This window comes from Pinus tabuliformis, chromosome 5_2, assembly GCF_031772625.1.
Source record: "Pinus tabuliformis cultivar Carrire ecotype Pingquan chromosome 5_2, CPIR1, whole genome shotgun sequence".
In the NCBI taxonomy this organism is placed as follows: domain Eukaryota; kingdom Viridiplantae; phylum Streptophyta; class Pinopsida; order Pinales; family Pinaceae; genus Pinus; species Pinus tabuliformis.
This window is the reverse complement of record NC_142306.1, coordinates 637,639,507-637,660,552: the sequence shown is the minus strand read 5'-3', so window position 1 is coordinate 637,660,552 and position 21,046 is coordinate 637,639,507. Positions and strand designations below refer to the sequence as shown.

Here is a 21,046-nt window from a genome sequence, read left to right as displayed (position 1 = left end):
AGTCTGGTTTCTATTGATGAGGGTGAGGTGGTGTAACCTCGGAATGCCCTGGTTGGTTCTTTTGGTTTAAGTCTTACTTTCATGCTTGGAATATGGCACGAGGTTGAATGGCTGAAGAGAGTACTGGCTCAACCATTCTATGGTCGGGTGGAATATGGTAGTCCCATCCTGGGTTGGCCTTTGCATCATGTATATAAGGTTATTTCTCCTTGTTAATTCATGAGTATTATATTGGTTTATATGTGGATTATATGGTTGATGTATCCTTGATATTTCTATTGTTATTATGCTGGTTATAAGCATGTATTATGGCAATGATGAAGTATGGCTCTCCTCATGTTTTGATTTGTAAATGAATGGATAATGTATCTTTGACCTAACAGATGATAATGCAGCTAATGATATAAGGGAACAATTCTTCTTAGTGATTCTCAGATAAGTATGAGACCCCTATGCTCAGATATGTTGTTTAAGCCTGTAGATTACATATTTGTGACATGTTTGATGAAATAATTATCATGGATAGTAGGGGTCCAGTAAAGTCCTTGTTAAAGTGATTGCATGTGTATCCTTATTCTATTGTTATATTTTAGTTTTGAAAGTGTCATTGAGTTCTGGGTAGTGACCTGGGCTCTGGGCCTGAAAAAGTGGCACAAATCCTGAAGTCACAAGCACAGGTCTAAGGAGAAAAGTCCCTAAACGCATGCATACCCATGCTATGGGAGCATCTAGAGCCTCCTGGATGCATGCTTGTCCATATCAAGGGAGTGTCTTGGGGTTTAATGGCCCAAAACATAGTCGGTCTCAGGGGTTGGTTACCTGAATGGTTGGCATGGCTTCTGGGAGTTTTGGCGTTGATGTGGAAAGTCTGTGTAAAGTTCCATAATTGTTTTGTTTTGACACCCTTTTGCCTCCATTTTCCTCTTTTTCATCATTGCTATCAACTTAATAAAAACAGTAAATCATAGATTTTGATAAGGTAAAAACTCTTATATGTTTTATTTCTCATATTCGTTAATGTGCCCTATTATTATGTTAAAGATTTCATTAGCTACAGAATTAACACGATTATGCAGCTATTTTATAAATCTGCAGCTACCTCCATGGTTTGCGGGGTTCTGGTGCTCCAATGAAGCAAAGAAGCACATTGGTAGTTGATGATCGATCCCCTCATGGATCTCATCCTATTCGCTCGAGCCAATTCATTGAAGGAATCACACAGTGGGTCGGTCAAAGGCACGGGTCAAACACGTAGCAGCAGAAGTCCGAATGCATCATGCTTCTCTGATTTGCTTTCCAAATAGCAAATTGACGAGATAAATCTTTTTAAGTTTAGTTTCAAATTTGAATAAGAATTGATTAACATACATGTAGGCGTAGAAGTCTCAAATTGTTGAGAACACATTTTATATATAAGTATGTATACTTTGTAAAGGATAGGGAGGAAGTAATAGTTAATTTCTGAAGAATTGTGAAACAAACCTTTATTCTCATATTGGATTAAAGTTAAATTTTTTTGATTCGATGCGTATGTGAGCGTAATTTACACCTACTGGATGCGGAGGGCCCCTGCAGACAGTCGAGGTTTTAGTTTAATTCATTTCATTGCTTTCTGTTGTTTTCATTTAAATCGCTTTCTGTTATCACATTATCACTACATTCTAGTTTAGTTTCCTTACTTCATTGTTTTCATCATTTTGTTATAACTCAGTTATTTCGTTTATCATTTCATTATTTCATTTGCACTTACATTTCTTCACGGTCGTTTAATGGTTTAGTTCTTCAAACGTTTTCGCTTAATTACAATCAGTATTTTTATGCTTTTAGAATTAGAACTTGTATCTACTTTAAGTAAGCAATTAGAAGATTACTTCCATGCTCTTTAGAACCATAATTTGTATATATTTTGTAGACAAGCTTTTGAAGGATCGTTAGAATAACTTGAATTTCAATACTCTGTTTTATAGCAGCGAGGTGTTTAGATAGGTTCATAATTTTAGGATGATTAACATAAGATATTTTAGGATGATACTCAATATAGATGTGATCTGGTAAATTAATCTAACAATAGCTTAACTTCCACTTATTAATTTGTAGAAATATAACTCTAATCTAATAGGAATCTAGATAACAACGAAAATCCCAAAACAAACATAACCATCCTCTTACAAACTAAAGGAAAGGCTTCTAGCATATATAATGCACCTACACTTCATAAGTTTTCCAAATCTAGTCGATAATTTATGCTTGCAATTTAAGAACATTAAATTAACGAAACATTTTGGCGTCGTTGTCGGGGAAATGTAAATGGAAGCCTTAAAAAAAAACATGATATGCATAGGGAAAGAGACTCTAGAGGTAGATTTGTAGGTCAAGGAATAAGTTTAATTCCTACATCATCACTTACTCCACCACGATCTCATAGTGCCACACCACCCACACAACCATCCATAGCAGGCCAATATAGACTTCCAGAAGTCTTGAGATCTGAAATCCAACATAAAGGTTCACCAACTTCTTCAACAAAAGCTGTAATAGAAGTAGATCCTACAACCCCAACAACAGGAATAATTTTCCTATCTTGAACTGGAGAACAACTTCTAGCTCAAGAGTTGGAAGTTCCTACCAAAGAAGAGAAAGAAGAAACCTACTTCCAACCATTAATAGAAGAACCAGAAGAACTATATGAAAAGCTAGATAATCCTGTTGTAGAACCAGATATTCATTCTAAGGAATCTGTCATGGCTGAAGAAGGAGAAGGGGAAGTACACAATGTCAATGGTGAACAACATAGGATTGGAGGAGGAGGAGGAGGAGGAAACAGAGGAGGTGGAAGAGGAGGTGGTAAAGGTAGAGGAAGAGAAAATCCATAACCTTTTGGATTCACTATCTTTGATGAGGATACAACATTAAGAATGAAAAACATCTTGCCTTCTATCCTCCCCAATTTTCATGGAATAAGAAGTGAAGACCCAAAAACATTTCTCTTTGAATTTGAAGTATTATGTAGATCATATGATTATTTGCACAATGCTCAAAAACTAAAATTGTTCCCTGCCACCTTAAAGGATTCGGCATTAAAATGGTTTTTTATTTTAGAAACGAATTCTATAAGGACATGAGCACAAATGAAAGATGCATTCTTAGAAAAATATAAGGATTATTGTATGCCTCATAGCATTAAAGATGCAGTCTTCAAAATGGTACAAAAATATGATGAAAATCTTGAAGACTTTGTCGAAAGATTTGTTTATAATATCAAAAGGGAAAAATGAATAATTTGGATGAGGAAACTTTAAAAGCTCTCTTACTGAAATCCATTAAAGATGAGTGGATTGATCTTCTCAATCTAATGGGAAAGGAGATATTTCGCAGTTACCATTTACAAATATTTGTGATCTATGTGTGCATATTTCAAGAGGTAAAGCAAGAACAAAGAAAAGTTCAAGGGATCCTCTTTTATCAAGAGTAAACAAATCTGCAGCCGGGACAATAAGTAGGGCATAAATAGGTAGTTTGCTTGATAATTCTAAAACAAATATTTTAGGGAGTCTCAGTGAGCAAATTGACACCCTTAAAATACAAAACAAGCAGAAATCCGAAAATGTTGCATTATCCATCTTTTGTCCTAGGTGTAGAAAAAAACATGCTCAGAGAGAATGTCCTTTAGATTTAAAAAGCATAGAAACCTATGTTATATGTGTGGAAAATCACAATACAAAAGAATGTCCCTCTATACCAGGTCTTAAGGCTGTGTTTAGTGAAGAAGGAATGCCAAATCAGGTAGACCCTCTTTACTTTATTGCCAAAAGACCATGGAAAAATCCTCAAACAAATCAAACTCAAGGTTTTAATCCTCAACAATTTGCACAATCTTCACAAAATAATTGGAATCCACCTATGCCATGGCAGCCTTGGGCTCAACCACAATCTTGGAATCAAGGATGGAAAAATCCTTATGGAAGATATTCTCAATATCAACAATATCCGCCACCTTATCCAAATTTTCCACCACAATACTTCCCTCAAACTAACCAGTTACCTCAAGCTCAAGCTCAAAATGAAAATCCACAACTTTCTTTGCCATTTTCACAAAGACCAAATCAATTACCCATTCAACCACTCCCAAATCCAAACAATAAAACTTCACAACCTATTTACAACTTAGAAGGACAGAATCCTCAAACTTATATGATAATTCCATTAGATATAATAATGTTCAATTAAGGTCTAGTATTAGAAATGAAGAAACCATCTGTTGTTATTTAGGAAACATAAAAGAATTCTAAAAAAGGTAATAATAACTTTGAAGTAGAGATTTCCTTTCCTCAGAAAGAAAATATTGAAACAGAAAAAAACCCTACACATTCTAATAATACTCCTATTATACTAGCAATTGTCCCAAAAGGTACAAAGAGAGGCCGATAGGATTATTAAATTGGAATTGTTGAATTTTTCTAGCAGAGATGTTGGTTCAAGCCTAAGACTATATCCAGAATACTGAAACCATGATCGAAGACACAAAAGAATGATCAAACAGAACACATGCCAACTTATAAGACAAAACACATCATAGACTCTCTAGCTCATGATGATGAATGCAGATGGAAATCAGTGCAGAAGGCCACCCCATATAGTCATGATCGAAGCCAAGAAGCAGAAGAACCCATTCATAGATACAACAATAATGTGCACGTCAGGAGCTATGACAGTCCAATGATCTGACAGGTTTAAAGCATGGGAAAATCAACCCTCAAGAATCCACAAATAACTTCGCAATAAAATATAAAATATAAAAGCCTGCATGCCGCCTTCTTCATTTAAGAGTCTTCAGCGCTGGAAAAAAATCATTACCTATTTTCGAGATAATTCATAGACATATTAAAATTGGCTATACCACAGTATGAAGTCAGCCCTGCTAAGACAGATAAATGTACATTGAGAAATCTTACCTCCAAATCCTGGAATAATTGCAAATTGAAGTTCTGGAAACCCAAGCTGCTTTTGGGGTTGAAATACAAGCATGACAAGACTGCGTAAATTAAATACATCCATGATAACTCAAAACAAGTAAGTTCCCAAAATTCCCCTTCCATAACATAAAATTACAAGAGATGGACAATCATTGCCACATACCATTGCTAATTCTAATCCACCACCAAGTGCAAGCCCTTGAATAGCAGCTACGGAAGTTTTCTTAGCCTCTATAACAACATCAGAAGGCCAAAAAGGTCAGAGCCAGAAAAAGGTTCCATCCTAAAAACACATAGAATCCTTTTCCAAACTTTCAGGGGTGCCTAAACATCCATCAGAATCTTAATTTTTTTATGTTAACAATATCAACATATCCAGCTATGTATTACAATACAGGAAAACATGTAGAATCCTTTACCAATACATTGATGAGTTCCTAACTATGCTATAAGAATGCTACTTTTAACTGTACCATCAAATCCAACTATACTCTACAATAAGCCTAGGTATCCATATTTTGGCACATTCCTAGAAAAGCTCAAAATGTCAAGGGTATGATAATGTTTCGCTTTATAGTATTCAAATTACATATGGAAAATAACGATCCAGCAAAATGTCTTTTACAAGAATTGGTAATGTTTTTTGAAATGACAAGTCAAAGTAAAAGCAACATTCCTCTATCTTATACATTATTTGTGGATTTGATAATAGCTAACATTCCCGAGATACAGTACCCCCACTTCAGCCATACATATCACCGACAACTTGCAACTTTAGTGAAAACAAAAAAAAGCAACATATATAACAAACGCCTACCTTCAATAGTATTGATCATAAGATCAACAGAAACTCTACCCAAATGCGACAAGTTCCCTGCTAGATACACAGTTACAGAGAATTGAATATGAGCAAACATGGAAACCTTTGAAACAATCTGCAACAGAATTTGAATTTTGTATGAAAACTTAGTTTGGCATACCAGTCTGTTGTACTTCCTGGAGAACGTTGATGTCAAAACCACCTGAGAATTTGCCTCCATTACCTAACAATGCCAAAACAGAGACATAGACATGAAATCATCTCGATTTTTGAACAGAAGCATTTACATCTCTCTCTATATATATGAATATATATAAAGATTTATAACACCATTGAACATTTAGTACAGTTTCCATCCCTTCTGCAAACTGCATTCATATCACTATCACTATTATAATCAAACAATCCTTCAAAATTAGATTGCAACCGACAACTTCAAAACATGCATACCAGTGACAACAATGGCCTTCACATCATTTCTCCTCATTGCTTTGTCATATTTTTCTTTCAAGCCTGCAAGAACTGTAAATAAAACTAATTGAACGGTTACTACAGATATTAAGTTAAATGATAACACATATGCTAATCCATTACTTACACCAAGATATCAACACACAAATGCATATGTCATTAAGCCTTCTCTTTCAATGAACATAAAATTATGACGTAGTCAATTACTTACTGGACAGTAATATGATGAATTTGGTAAGGTTGACCTATGATTTGGAATTGGTATGTGCAAGGTTCACCGAAAGTTTGTTCTTGAAATTTATTACAACGATGAATGGTTCTATGTTATGATGATCTTGATAATGCTGATCTACAATCTAGAATCTGCATTATGAGATTCCCTAATGGAAAGAGCTCTTTCTTGAAATTAATTATCACAATTAAGGGTTCAACCAATTAGTAATATGTATTTGTTCTAGATATCGCTCTAACTTTTACGCTATGCATTCCACATTATGTATTTCTCGTAATCAACTATGCTTTTATTGCAAGACTTAAATATCCTTTCTTTCCATAGGCTTATCAGCATATTTCATTACTCATTTTCACAACAAAGAATGTCCAAGATAGTTCTCATTTTTCTAACTATGCTCATAATTTTTAATCTCAAAATCACATCTCTGATTGCGAAGGTGTCATCAGGCTGACCTGATTTTATGTTTGTACTCTCTTTTCTCATTAACAAGACTTCAGAGTCCCATATTTTTTTTAACACCTCCTTCTAAAGATTCTTTAAAAGCTGATAGTTTGCATTAACTTGCAGCTCAATCTCAGGATTAGATCAAGCAAGCATCCATAAAAATGAAGATGACTCTGACAAGAGTAGACTCCTCGATTACTTTAAGCTTTGCCCACTCTATCCAAAATTTGCCAAAAAAAGTGAGAATTCGGTACAACTTCTACAATGTAATGCTAGTTTGGCCAAAAAGCAGCTTCTTCAGAAAAACAAAGAAGCATGAGAAATTTAAAGAATGTCGCCAGACTATTCTAATTCGTCTGAGTCAAATTTCCAAGTTCAACTCTGTTCTTTGAGGAAACCAAATCTAACTTGACCCCGAGTTATATATTCAGAGTCAAGGTCACAGGCGAGTCAAACTGATTCAATAAGTTCTGACTTTCAAGTGATGTTTCAGACTTTGCCATCTCTATCTAAAAGACAGAGAGAACCCAAAAAGACACTCGTTGTGTTTGTTTTTCTAACCTAATTTGACAGCAGCCAACCAACAAACCTGTGTCACCTATCGAGAATCCATAGCATTTCAAGTATGTGTATGTATATAAAATCTAAAATGAGTTGTCTTTAATATTCCCGTTTTATAGCTGTCATAAATACTTGTATTAATCAAAAACACATTTTCTCCCCCAAAGGTATTTTTTCCTTTGTTGAGCTATGGTCTAGAGGTCGAGATAGGGAAGTCACCACAATAACAACCCAGGTTCAAACCGCAGCTGGAATAGAGCCCCACTCGTGTATTAATCAGCAAAGATTTATAGCACCCGCATTAATAGAGGCTTTATGGGATGAAGTTGGGATTTATTGCTCCCAACAGACCATAAAAAAGTGTTTACACCTGCACAGGAAAAGTAAATTTAGTGTATCTTTTACATTCCCAAATCAATTTACAAGTTTTTCCAGAGTTCAAATTAACTCTTGATATTGGGCCTTTACAATTCGTACTCGAAGTCGAGATTGATCGCTTTGACAATTTAATTTCCAAACTGTTGGTTTTTGGCCAAGCCATTCTCAGAGTCAAGTCTGGTAACTTCAACAATATTGTGCCAAATTTCCATAATTATCATTTTATAGAGTTGTAAAAACTTCTAAACAAAATTTAAATAAAATAAGTTAATTTTCTTTCCTTAAAATTATCACTCCCCGGATCGTGCTAGGATTTTCAAAATGAAGTTTTCAGAATCTGCAGACCTCTTTATACCAATCTAAATTCGACACCAAATAATTTATCTTTTCTATCAGAAAATCAACATTTTATCTCACAAACAGGTTTCTAGTAGATTTGACGATTAACCCTAGCTTTTACTAGAATGTAAACGAAAATAGCATAAAACATGTAATAATTAATACTAAAAAAATAGCAATTAAAACCCTTTTAAACCTAAAAATATCATGAAAACAAACATTTGATCTTTAAATCAAGCATCGTTAAAACCCTCAAATACATAAAAATTTCAGTTTCAGCTCAGATTCTATGATTTCTATTTTCAATTTTGTAAAAAATCATTTCGAGCCCTTACGTGTTACTACCAGGCATTGACCGGTGGATTGGTCAGCTTGATTATGGCAACTCCATCGGCTCCAACTTCCATGGTCACTTCCACCTTCAACATGATTCATATCTGTGCAAAGATTCTCAGACCTGTGAATTAGATCAAACCTGCGCCTAAAATTTCAGAATTGTCCCTAAATTTTCAGACATGTAAAAATGCCAACAGTCCTGAAGATATACAGAGCCATGTCAAAGAATTCAGAGAAACATTGCAGTTGTTTGAGGGGATGCATCCTTTTCAGTATTACACTATCCATGCTCAGTACCGAAAGCGTTCACCTAGAGTCTTATTAAAATATCCAAACCAAATTCTTTGGTTGAGAAAGGATCCAACCAGAAATCAAAGGAAGTTCAAATAAAGGGTCGGTCTATGGAAAATGATAGCAGGAAGGATTCAGATTATACTATCACAGGATTCAGATTATATTGTCACAAATTGTTATTGTCTCCTTGCTGAACCGGTTGAGTTAAGAAATATGGAAATTGAATCTACAAATCTTGTATTTGCCACAGGGTGGAACGAATTGCCGTAGGATATAATCTATTGGCTTCCTTTGCAATTTGTGTATATCGAATTGTGTGCCAGCAATGGAACAACCTGCTTCCGGCAAACTATTTCATAACTTGGTTTTGTGAGGCGTCTATCACGAAGCAGCCATAGTTGGCAGTGTAAGTCAGAGATGTCCTCTTATCAAAACGGATTTTGTTTTGAAGGATAATCATGCTAAATGAAGGAAAAGGAGAAAGCAGAGGACAACCATGTAAAAAAAATTCATAAGCCTATCATTAATGAAGTCTAGCAAATCCCTAGGAAGCAAAACAGGACTGGGAGAGATGATATGGCAAGGAAAGGGAAACAAAGTAGTTGAAGACGGACCTGACCTGGAAGAAATGATGTTGTGCAGATGTATTCTAAACACAGCTTCGACTCACAATTTCTGAGAAGGAGGCTCCCATCTCTGTAGAATCTTCAGTAATGAGGTGGCTTTTCGCTTAACGCAGTGAGTGTCTGTCGTGAGAAGAATTTACAAGGAAGGCACCAACGATGGAACCATAGTCACGGCGTTTAGAACATTGCCGCCTCCGTGATGGCACAGCGACAACAGAACCGCCACGACGTTTTCTTTACCCTTTGGAGAAGCCGAGCGGAGAAGGCCAACCAGAATGTGAATCGCCGACATCTGGCTAACCGCGGCTAGACCCGGGCGCTAACTGGACAGAATGGCAAGCACAACCAGAGCATCGTCGGCCAGGCTTGGTCGTTCATGGTCCTCTTCCGTCAGAAGATTCACCAGCAGAGGCACCGCGCCCACTTCCAAAACCCTGGCCGCGTTGCTGCCGTTAATGGAGAGATTGAACAGGGTAGACACGGCGTCCCGTTTGCCGCGGGGGGTTCCATCGCGGAGAAGCTCGACGAGCGCTGGAATGGCGTCTGGCATCTCTCCAATGAGTTTCTTGTAGTCGTTCACAGCAGAAAGGCTGAAGAGCGTAGCGGCCGCATTCTCCTTCGCTTCAACGCTACGGCCAGACTTGAGGACTTGGATTATCGAGTCCAGAGAATCGGCCGCTTCGACGATCACAGCTTTGTTGTTCTCGTAGATGGAAAGATTCAACAGAGCCGTAACTGCGTTTTCATGCATCTTAGGGTCTTCAGATGAGAGTAGCGGCACCAGCTGCGATATAGCGCCGGCTTCGGTGATACAGGCACGGTTATCCATCCCACACTTTGCAAGCAAACGAAGCTCATATGCGACTTGTTTCTGGACTTTCGGCATGCCAGTGGAGAGCTTCCCTACCAGAAAGGTGGCCGTCATTTTAGTCGCCTCGAGCGCCACTTTGGTGCTGGCGACGCTCTCCAACGAAATGTTTCTGCTCCCTTTTTCCGGTTTCTCAAACGGGACGCCGCGTTATTGGCACCATTGATGGATAAGGAAGTTCTCGGAATTCCCTAAGAATAAACAGAAATTGCACGACAGATGCCCGCCGAATGTGGACGCCAGGTGCCAACTTGAGAATGAAAAGGACGATGAAAGTCTGTTTCAAAGGAAGGCCTATCGGCCTAATAACAACCTACAGTATCTATCTCAAGACCACCTTTTCCTGAAAGGTTGAAAATCTATAAAGGAGTAGAAAACCAAATCATATTGCTTGATTATGATATGTTAGATGAACCTGAAAAACGTCTATATAAAAATTCCTTTATTACAAGCAATAAAAGAAATACCGATTTTTGCAAAAGTAATTAAGGAATTGAGTACTCAAGGATCAGGAAGAAAAAGAAAAGAAATAAAAAGAATTCAACTAGTTGGGAGAATTGCAAATATCATGATGGGGAAGACAACAATTCAAAAATATTTAGATCCAGGAAGCCCCATTGTGAAAACACACATCAATGGAACTAAAATACCAAATGCACTGATTGATCTAGGAGCAACCATAAACATAATGAGCAAATAAACTATGGATAAATTGAAGCTTCCTAATCTTTAATACACACCAACATTGTTACAATTAGCAAACAAGTATGTAATTAAACCTGATGGTGTGTTAGAAGATATATATGTATCCTTATATTCTTGGGAATATCCTGTTGATTTCATGATTCTAACACCCAAGAATAATTTAGGAGGACATCCATTAATTTTAGGAAGGCCATGGTTAGCTACAGTCGATGCTTTTATCAGTTGTAGATCAGGAGACATGTTTATCTTAGATGGAAGCTCAACAAAGAAATTTACATTGTACCCACCTGCAAAAACAATGATAGAAGTAGAAAATGAAGAATGGATAGATGATGATAATGATATACAACCAATTTTCACTATTGCACAAATAAATGAAGAGGATCAAATTTTAAATTCAATAGAAAATAATGAACCCTCTTTATATTGTGACAATAGTCAAAATTTTCAAGAACAATGTAATATTGAATATTTATCATCTAGACAAATGTCTTTACATTCTATGGAAAAAAATTGGGAACTCTTCAATAGAAATTTTTCCATGAAAAATCTTGAACATCAATGAAAACCTCAAAGAATTACATAAAAAGAAATTGGTAGAAATATTACAAAAACACTCTTATGCATATGCATGGGAATACACTGATATGAAGGGAGTTGATCCTAAAACCTGCATGCATCATATTTATATTGAAGAAAATGTTAGACGAGTTCGACAACCACAAAAAAGAATGAATCCAAACTTAAAAGAAATTGTTAAAGAGGAATTGCAAAAACTGTTAAATGTAAATTTCATTTATCCAATATGAGACAATCAATGGGTTTCACCTTTAGTAATCGTTCCTAATAAAAATGGAAAATGGAGAGTTTGAATTGATGACAGGGAATTGAATAAAGCAACTTTGAAAGATCACTTTCCACTTCCTTTCATAGATCAAGTTTTAGATACATTAGCAGGAAAAAAATATTTCTCATTTTTGGATGGTTTTAGTGGGTATAATCAAATTCAGGTAGCACCTAAAGATCAAGACAAAACCACATTCACTTATCCATGGGGGACTTATGCTTATCGAGTACTTCCTTTTGGATTATGAAATTCCCCAACAACATTCCAAAGAGTAGTACTAGGAATTTTCTTTGATCTTATTCATGATTGTGTGGAAGTGTATATGGATGATTTTACAATTTATGGAAATTCTTTTGAAGAAGCACTTGAAAATTTAGAAAAAGTTCTCATAAGATGCAAAGAAGCAAATCTTTCATTAAGTCATGAAAAATGTTTTATGATGTTTAATGAAGGAATTGTTTTAGGTCACCATATTTCAGGAAATGGAATTAAGGTAGACTCATCTAAGGTAGAAATTATTTCCAAATTATCAATCCCAAGTTGTCAACTAGATGTTAGGAGTTTTCTTGGTTTTACCAGATATTATAGAAGATTAATAGAAAACTTCACAAATATTGCATCTACACTCTTCAAAATACTCACCAAAGACTGTGAATTTAGTTGGAACTCTGATTGTCAAAAGGCTTTTGAAAATTTGAAAAAGAAGATCTCTAAAGCACCCATCTTAAAAGGACGTAATTGGGAATTGCCTTTTCATATATCAACTGATGCTTTAGAAACAACTCTAGGAGTTGTGTTAGGACAAAAAGACATCACTCCTTATGCCATTTATTATACTAGTAAAAATTTAACTCCTGCAAAGCTAAATTATATTGCAACTGAAAAGGAGCTTTTAGCTGTCATTCATGCCATTAATAAATTTAGACATTACATCACTCACTATGAAACTTTCGTTCACACAAACCATTCTGCCACTAGATATTTAATGAATAAACCAGTTACTAATGGTAGAGTAACAAGATGGCTATTACTGTTACAAGAATTCAATATCACCATTTTGGACCGACTTGGAAAACAAAATACAATTGCTAACTTTTTATCTAGAATTCAAAATGATAACAATGATACACCTATAAAGGATAAGTTTCCTGATGAATATCTTTTTGCAATATCTACTAAATCACCTTGGTTTGCAGGTCTTGCTAATTATTTAGTTACAGAGAAGTTACCTTCTTATTTGTTTCCTGGAGAAAATAGAAGAATAATCCAAACAAGTGCATCTGATTCATGGATAAATGAAGAATTATAGAAGACAAGACGAGATCTCATCATCCGAAGCTGTGTAAGAGAAGATGAAATACCTGAGATACTTAAAGCATGCCATGATGAACCATGTGGGGGTCATTTTGCTGACAAAATAACTGCTTATAAAGTCTTTCTCTTAGGATATTATTGGCCTTCCCTTTTTAAGGATGCCAAGGAATATGTTGAGAGGTGTGATAGCTGTCAAAGAATGGGAAGACATGTTCCTTCAGACGAAATGCCACTAAAACCTCAGGTACTCATTGAACCCTTTGAAAAATGGGCTTTGGAGTTTGCTAGACCAATTAATCCATCTTTAAAACAAAAAAATATATTCTTGTATGCACTGATTATGTTACTAAATGGGTAGAAGCTAAAGCACTTTCTTTTGCTACTGAAAATGTTGTAGTTTAATTTATTTTTGAGGATATTTTTACTCGTTTTGGTGTCCCAAGAGAAATTTTAACAGATCAAGGAAAGCCATTTACATCCAGAGTAGTGCAAAAGATAGTGAAGGAATATAAAATCAAGCATCAGAAATCTACTCCATACCATCCACAAGCAAATGGACAAGTAGAGTCTACCAACAAAATGATTGAAGCAATCCTCACCAAGACAGTTCACTTGCACAGAAGGGACTGGGTAGAAAACTAGAAGCTTTATGGGCCTACCGTACCACATGGAGAAGCATTACAAGACATACACCCTATGAACTTTTTTATGGGAAACAAGTCCTATTTCCAATTGAGTTCCAAATTTAGACCTACAAGACAACAATTAAGTTGGGACTTGACTTATTAGAAGCACAAAAGCAAAGAATGTGACAACTTAATGAGCGTGATGAAATAAGGCAAGATGTTATCTAGAAGACTAGTTTAGTCTAGCAACAGAGATCCATATGGCATGATAAACACATCAAAGAAAGAAAATTTCAGGCAGGAGATTGGGCATTACTCTTTGATTCAAAGTTCAGAAATTTCCAAGGAAAGTTTGAAACTCACTGGCTTGGGCCTTAAGAGATTCAAATTGTTTTTGATAATGGAGCAGTCAGAATTAGGACTATTGATGAAGAAAAAGTTCCTCTCTTAGTGAATGGACATCAACTCAGGATCTATCATAAGCCAATGACAAAGGAGGAATATGTAAAGATTTTACAGGACAAATCTGATTTGAAGTTGGTCAAGAAGAATTCTTCATCTTCTCCACCTTAAAAATTTATTTTTCATATAATAATAATAATAATAATAAATATGTATAAACATGAAAACCAACAATTGTTGGCATGTTTATGCAGAAAATTCAAGGTGAAAACCAAGAATTCTCAGCATGTTAAATTTTCTTTGTATCCCATTTTTTAGAATTCCATCTTCTTTTATCCCTTTCTTTTCAAAAAATAAATAGCTACATAATTATTGATTTTCTACAACTCTGATGACTTTATGTAGCCAATTTGATAGAAACTTCTGATGATACAAGTAAAGGAATGATTGACTCCCTCCACTACAAAGTACCTGAAGACAACATAAAAGGCAACCAAAGGTTAGAAAAAAAATAATTCAAAGGTATGCACTTCTTTAATTTAATAATAGGGATCAAAACATTACATATATGAATTATAAGACATAGTACTACCAAAAATCAAAATCACTATTGCAAAGAGTTGACTGTGTCATGTCAAGTCGTGCATAATCTTCCATTCACTCCCAATCGTCATAACTCATATTCCGATCCATTGAACCGACCACCCAAAACATAAACATGAATGATCTTAACGATTAGATTCTGACTCATTCCCTTATACCCTCACTACCTACACTCTCATTATTCCATCACTCACACTCTTGGTCTTTCCGCTCTAAAAACCCTACCAAGCCATCCTACCCAGTTAAACAAAACAGTTTTTGAAATGAAGCTTCTCGACCATGGGAGTAATATTCAGAACAGAGCCAAAAGGGAAGAAATTTCTGGAGGGATATCCACAGACAAAAGAATTGTTGCAGAAAGCGCAGTGGCTAGAATTTGTAGATAAATTCGACGGCTTCCACAAAGAAGTGACCAAATCCTTCACCAAGGCTTTTGATGGAGTCGAAGTGGAGATAGGAGACATAAAATTCATAGTGACAAAGTCGTTTATAGCTGAAGCCACTAGACTTCCACGGATTGGAGAGAAATGGTTCAAGAATAGAGGTATTGAAAAAGAAGACTGGAAAGTTTTCCTGAAGAAACGAAGTATGGATACCACCATTTTCAAGAAGGGTATCCCAAGTATGACATTAAAAAGTAAGTGGAGGAACCTACTTCTAATAATTCCAAATATTTGCTACCTGCGAAGGATGGTTTGGATGAATGTTTTTCTATCATATTCGATTGCTAATGAATTTTCTTGAAGAAAATGAGATAAATCTTCCATATTTGTTGCTGAATAGTCTTAGAAAGATGTCAGGGGATGTTCATAGGAGAATTTAGTTCATAGATAATACAATGTATCAGCATGGTCTAGTTAAAATACTTGTTGAATCTCATCTCCAAAACATAGGTGATAATTGGGAAAGCTTTTTAGTAAGAAATCACTTTCAGGAAGAAACTCATGGGCAACCAAATAGCAACAGACCTAAGAGGGGAAGGAAAAGAAATTTGATAGGACACAGGAACAAGAACCACAACAGCCACAAAAACTGCCAAGGATGGCATCCCTCTTGTATAAGTTTTAGAGAAAATAAGCAAAAGAAATGTTAGATGAAAGAAAGCTAGTAAAGAGACAAAGATTTCTCTACAAACAGAGAAGCCTACAACAGAAAGGAAGAAAACTCAAAAGACCCCTGCCATAGGTCTAAGAAGGAGTACCAGACTCAACTCAGCAAAAGAATTACCTTCAAAGAGCATATATCATGTCAATGTAGAAATAAAAGAAAACTCAGAGGCAGAAGAAGAGTCAGGAATTTATCCAAGAACATCACCAAGGGTTTCATCACCAACTGTCACCTTGCCTGCTCGGAGTCCAAGACGAAGAATGCCAGAAATTGATTCGGTGCAGCAATAGATCTATGATTATATTGAATACCTAGAGAAAAGGGATGCAACAAGAACATCAATCCCAATTCAAGAGGAAGAAGAAGTCCAGTTTAATGAACCACAAAAACCTCCAGTAATCAATATATTAAAATAGGAAATATTCGAATTGGAGACATTAAACAAGTACATTAAAAATGAAAATCAAGCCTTGAAAGCATAGAATCAAATCCAAATAGCTAAGAGTGACAACCTCCTTTTACATCTAAGTCTGTAGTTTAATAAAAACAAGAAACTGAAGAAGAAAAATAGGGCTTACAGAGACAAGTTATAAACTTGAAATACAAGATCCTCATGATGAAACCAAGGATGGCAATCACTGGAAAGAAAGTGAAAAGGATAAAGTTAGTTGTATTGGCATAAGTGCTCAAGCATATGCAATAGTTCAATAAAGATATCAATTTTGCATTTTGTATGAGGACATACAAAATCTTTAGTGTGGGGGAATGTAGAGTTCCATAACTGTTTCATTTTGACACCCTCATTCCTCCATTTTCCTCTTTTTCATCATCGCTATGAGCTCAATAAAAGCATTAAATCATAGATTTTGATAAGGTAAAACCTCTTATATGTCTTATTTCTCATATTCGTTAATGTGCCCTATTTTTATGTTAAATATTGCATTAGCTACAGAATTAACATGATTCTGCAGCTATTTTATAAATTTGCAACTACCTCCATGGTTTGCAGGGTTCTGGTGTGCCAATGAAGCAAAGAAGCACATGGGTAGTTGAGGATCAATCCCCTCATGGATCTCCTCCTATTCGCTCGAGCCAATTCACTAAAGGAATCACACAGTGGCGCAGTCAAAGGCATGGGTCAAACACGTAGCAGCAGAAGTCCAAATGCATCACGTTTCTCTGATTTGCTTTCCAAATAACAAATTGATGAGATAACTCTTTTTCTATTTAGTTTCAAATTTGAATAAGGATTGATTAATAGACCTGTAAGCGTAGAAGTCTCAAACTGTTGAGCACACATTTTATATATAAGTATGTACCCTCTGTAAAGGATAGGGAGGAAGTAATAGTTAATTTCTGAAGAATTGTGAAACAGACCTTTGTTCTCATATTGAATTAAAGTTACCTTTCTGTGATTCGATGCATATGCGAGTGTAATTTACAACTACTAGATGCAGAGGGTCGCTGCAGACAGTCGATATTTTAGTTTAATTCATTTCATCGCAATCTGTTGTTTTCATTTAAATCACTTTCTGTTATCACATTATCACTGCATTCTAGTTTAGTTTCCTTACTTCGTTGTTTTCATCATTTCGTTGTAACTCAGTTATTTCGTTTATCATTTCATTATTTCATTTGCACTTACATTTCTTCACAGTCATTTAATGATTTAGTTCTTCAAACATTTTCGCTTAATTACAGTCAATATTTTTATGCTTTAAGAATTAGAACTTGTATGTACTTTGTAGTAAGCAATTAGAAGATTACTTTCATGCTCTTTAGAATCGGAATTTGTATATATTTTGTAGACAATATTTTGAAGGATTGTTAGAATAACTTGAATTTCAATACTCTGTTTTATAGCAGCAAGGTGTTTAGATAGGTCTGTAATTTTAGGATGATTAACATAAGATATTTTAGGATGATACTAAATATAGATATGACCTGGTAAATTAATATAACAATAGCTTAACTTCTACTTATTAATTTGTAGAAATCTAACTCTAACCTAATAGGAATCCAGATAACAACGAAAATCCCAAAACAAACATAACCATCCTCTTACAAACTAAAGGAAAGGCTTCTAACATATATAGTGCACCTACACTTCATAAGTTTACCAACTTCGGTTGATAATTTATGCTTGCAATTTAAGAACATTAAATTGACCAAAGAGTCTGTGTGATGTGTTTCTGTCGATTCCACTTCCTTAAGGTCACCTAGGAGATTGAATCCCATTATAGTGGCATGTTGTGGCATATTTACCTCGATTGGCCGGCTACGTGTGTAGATGTTGGATGAGGGTGTTACACCCTTCAATATCTCTAGTTTTTCCATTAGCAAGCTTCTTAATCCTGGACTCCACATCTTCCAAAGAAAATGTATCTTCCTCTATATGAGTGTTTTTGATGTTTCCCATGGTGTCCGGGGAGTCATAAAGTTACTTAAGATAGACATCCCATTCCTTTAAGGGAATCAAATCATTTTCTTTCAATTTACGAACAAGAATATTCCTCCAAAACTTTCTAGGTTGACTTTAAAGAGGTTAAGAAGACAATCTTGCCTCTTGTTTATATAGTACCTTTTCTTCCTTCTTATGAGAGCTTTGTACACACTTAACAATTTTGTTGGGAGCATCTCTAATCATTTTCCTCGCAGACTTACAATCATTATCATATGATGGGTTGGAAGTTCTATTGTTCATGTTATACGACACCTTTGTAGAGTATTTGTTAATGGTAGTGGAGATGATAGTAGTAAAATTATGGTAGATGTGATCAATGTGGTCATTATACATTAAGAAACATAATTCCTTGTTAAATCTTTTAAGAAGAGATCTTTTTTGCTTTTGCCAAAGAGAATGTGTCTTTGGCTCTCGCCATTCTTTTACATATGGCTGGTGTACATATCAAGGTTAAGGGTTAAAGATATATGTTTGTGGTCAAATTCAGGCTCATGGTCATTTAGGAGGTCAAAATTAACAATACGGTTGAGAACCTAGGTATCAGATATCGCATCGTCCACAACACTATTGTCACACCCATGAATACAAGTCATTTGGCTAAAGCTAGGCCACTTATTAATCTCATACAAATAATTAGATCTTAGGAACTACAAAGCTTGATTAACTTAGTATAAAAAAGGTTCTTAGTAGTGTCTTCATAATTTATTTTGAATTCACTAGCTAGATCATAATCCTCATCAAACCATAAGGGATTAGGGTTAGAGTTATTACTTACTAGAGTGGCTTGGTTAGTGGCAGTTCGAGAATTGAATTCCCCAAGCAAAAGGATGTTTCCTTCATTCCTTAGGTTGTGGATATCATGTTCTAATGAAGGGACAATTCTTATCCAAGTTGTTCTTCTTATAGGAAGTAGAGTTGATGGGAGCAAAGTAACATATTGTAAGATAAATCCTATTAGTATTAGAGTCAGAGATTTTGATCCAAACGTATTGATTGAGGGGGTCAATCTTATGAAGTCGAATGTGGGAAGCAATGTTATTTTTGATATAACAAGCTATACCACCAACTCCTCTGCGAGAGGATTTCTTGTTCCAAGTAGACCAAAGAATGAATCCATCAATGTGGGGGACCCTAGATTCATCATGCTCCTAGGTTTCGACTAAGAGAATAAGATCAATATCACTCAAGATCCAACTTAACATAGGACATAACAAATAATAATTAAAAATAATAATAACAAGTAAATAAAAATATATATTAAAAAAAACAAAAACAAAACCAAAAAAAACAAAACAAAACAAAACAAAACTTATAAAAGAGAAAAAATAATAAAAAATATATAAAAAAATGAAAAAAAAATATGTCTCTTAAAAAACATAATTTTAGAAAAAAAAAAAATTTAACCCAAAATATTATCTAATTAAAAAAATCAAATTAAAATAACAAACAAATTAAAATCAATCTAAAAGGTTTAGCCCTCCACCAAGCCCCCGCTGTCTCGCACCAACAATTTGTTGACGATAATATGTTATTCGGTCACCCCTCTGTGCAAGAAGCGCGCTCTTTTAAAGCCATTCTTGATAATTTTTCGAACTCCTCAGGAGCCCTCATTAATAATGTCAAATCTCATATCTTCTTTTTTAACACTCCTCCCTCTACCCAACGAGCTATAGCACGCATTCTCGGTTTCACCATAGTGTCCCTTCCTTCTAAATACTTAGGAGCTCCTCTAATTGCTTCAGCTCTCAAGCATTCTTCTTGGACCAGCCTTTTAGAAAAATTGGAGGCCAGACTATTCCTCTGGACACAAAGAGCTTTAAATCTGGCCAGTAGGACAGTGCTAATTAAAGCGGTTCTGCAATCTATGCCTCTCTACCTTTTCTCCATCCTGGCAGCACCGAAATGGGTTCTCAAAGCCATCAAGCAGCTGCAGCGTAACTTCCTATGGGGAAGCTCGGGGCCAAATAGAAAGTGGGCTTTAGTCAAGTGGGAGAAGGCTTGCTTACCTAAAAAAGCAGGAGGGATTGGGCTAAGAGATCCTGAACAAAACAACAAAACTATGGGGGAAAAAATCTGGTGGAGGTGGCTCTCAAACTCAAACACCCCCTGGGCAGTCTTATGGACAGCGAAATATGCTAGAAACTTGCCCTTAGAGGAGAGAATTAGAATGTCGGAAGTCAGTAAAGGCTCGATCATCTGGAATTCAACAATCCAACATCGAGACTTAATTCAAAAACACAGCTTCTGGGAAGTGAAAGATGGCCTTTCAGCACGGTTTTGGGAAGACTCATGGCAGCAGCTTCCAAATCTCAAAGACAGCATACAGGGAATTGCAGAACGAGAAATCAACCAGCTTGACAAGGTAAGCTACTTCTGGAAATCACAAACCACCCAAGAATATAGAGAATGGAAAGAAGCTTGTCATATCTTACCTTACAGCTCGGAGCAGATTCAACTTTCTCTATCCTCAGAGCTTCAAAAACGAAAAATTCTAAAGCTAGCAGGTATGGATACTCTTAGATGGGGATATGAGGAAAAGGGAATCTTCACAACCAAGGAAGCTTACAAAATCATCATTAAAGACCGAGTAGTCAAAGACAAAATATGGGACAGAATTTGGAATCCTCCTATTT

General features: G+C 35.6%; 1 protein-coding gene and 1 pseudogene across 1 annotated transcript; both read right to left on the bottom strand.

Moving 5' to 3' along the window:
• Nucleotides 1-2,403: 2,403 nt before the first annotated feature.
• LOC149160672 (U-box domain-containing protein 17-like) lies at nucleotides 2,404-18,368 on the bottom strand (annotated as a pseudogene).
• On the bottom strand, nucleotides 5,585-6,315 carry LOC149160673 (peroxisomal fatty acid beta-oxidation multifunctional protein AIM1-like). The gene is made up of 3 exons (XM_089435392.1): nucleotides 6,244-6,315; nucleotides 5,954-6,016; nucleotides 5,585-5,847 (listed from the first exon to the last, which is right to left on the bottom strand). Exons 1-3 carry the CDS (start codon nucleotides 6,278-6,280, stop codon nucleotides 5,729-5,731), a joined length of 219 nt encoding a protein of 72 aa, XP_089291518.1. The 5' UTR covers nucleotides 6,281-6,315; the 3' UTR covers nucleotides 5,585-5,728.
• Nucleotides 18,369-21,046: the final 2,678 nt, after the last annotated feature.

What these genes read in the sequence shown, in the direction of transcription:
- LOC149160673 (XM_089435392.1), bottom strand. Translation starts at nt 6,280, where the DNA reads ATGAGGAGAAATGATGTGAAGGCCATTGTTGTCACTG. An exon ending in GAAGGCCATTGTTGTCACTG is followed by an intron (nt 6,017 to 6,243) that starts GTATGCATGTTT and finishes TGGCATTGTTAG; the next exon opens with GTAATGGAGGCAAATTCTCA. An exon ending in CCAGGAAGTACAACAGACTG is followed by an intron (nt 5,848 to 5,953) that starts GTATGCCAAACT and finishes TGTATCTAGCAG; the next exon opens with GGAACTTGTCGCATTTGGGT.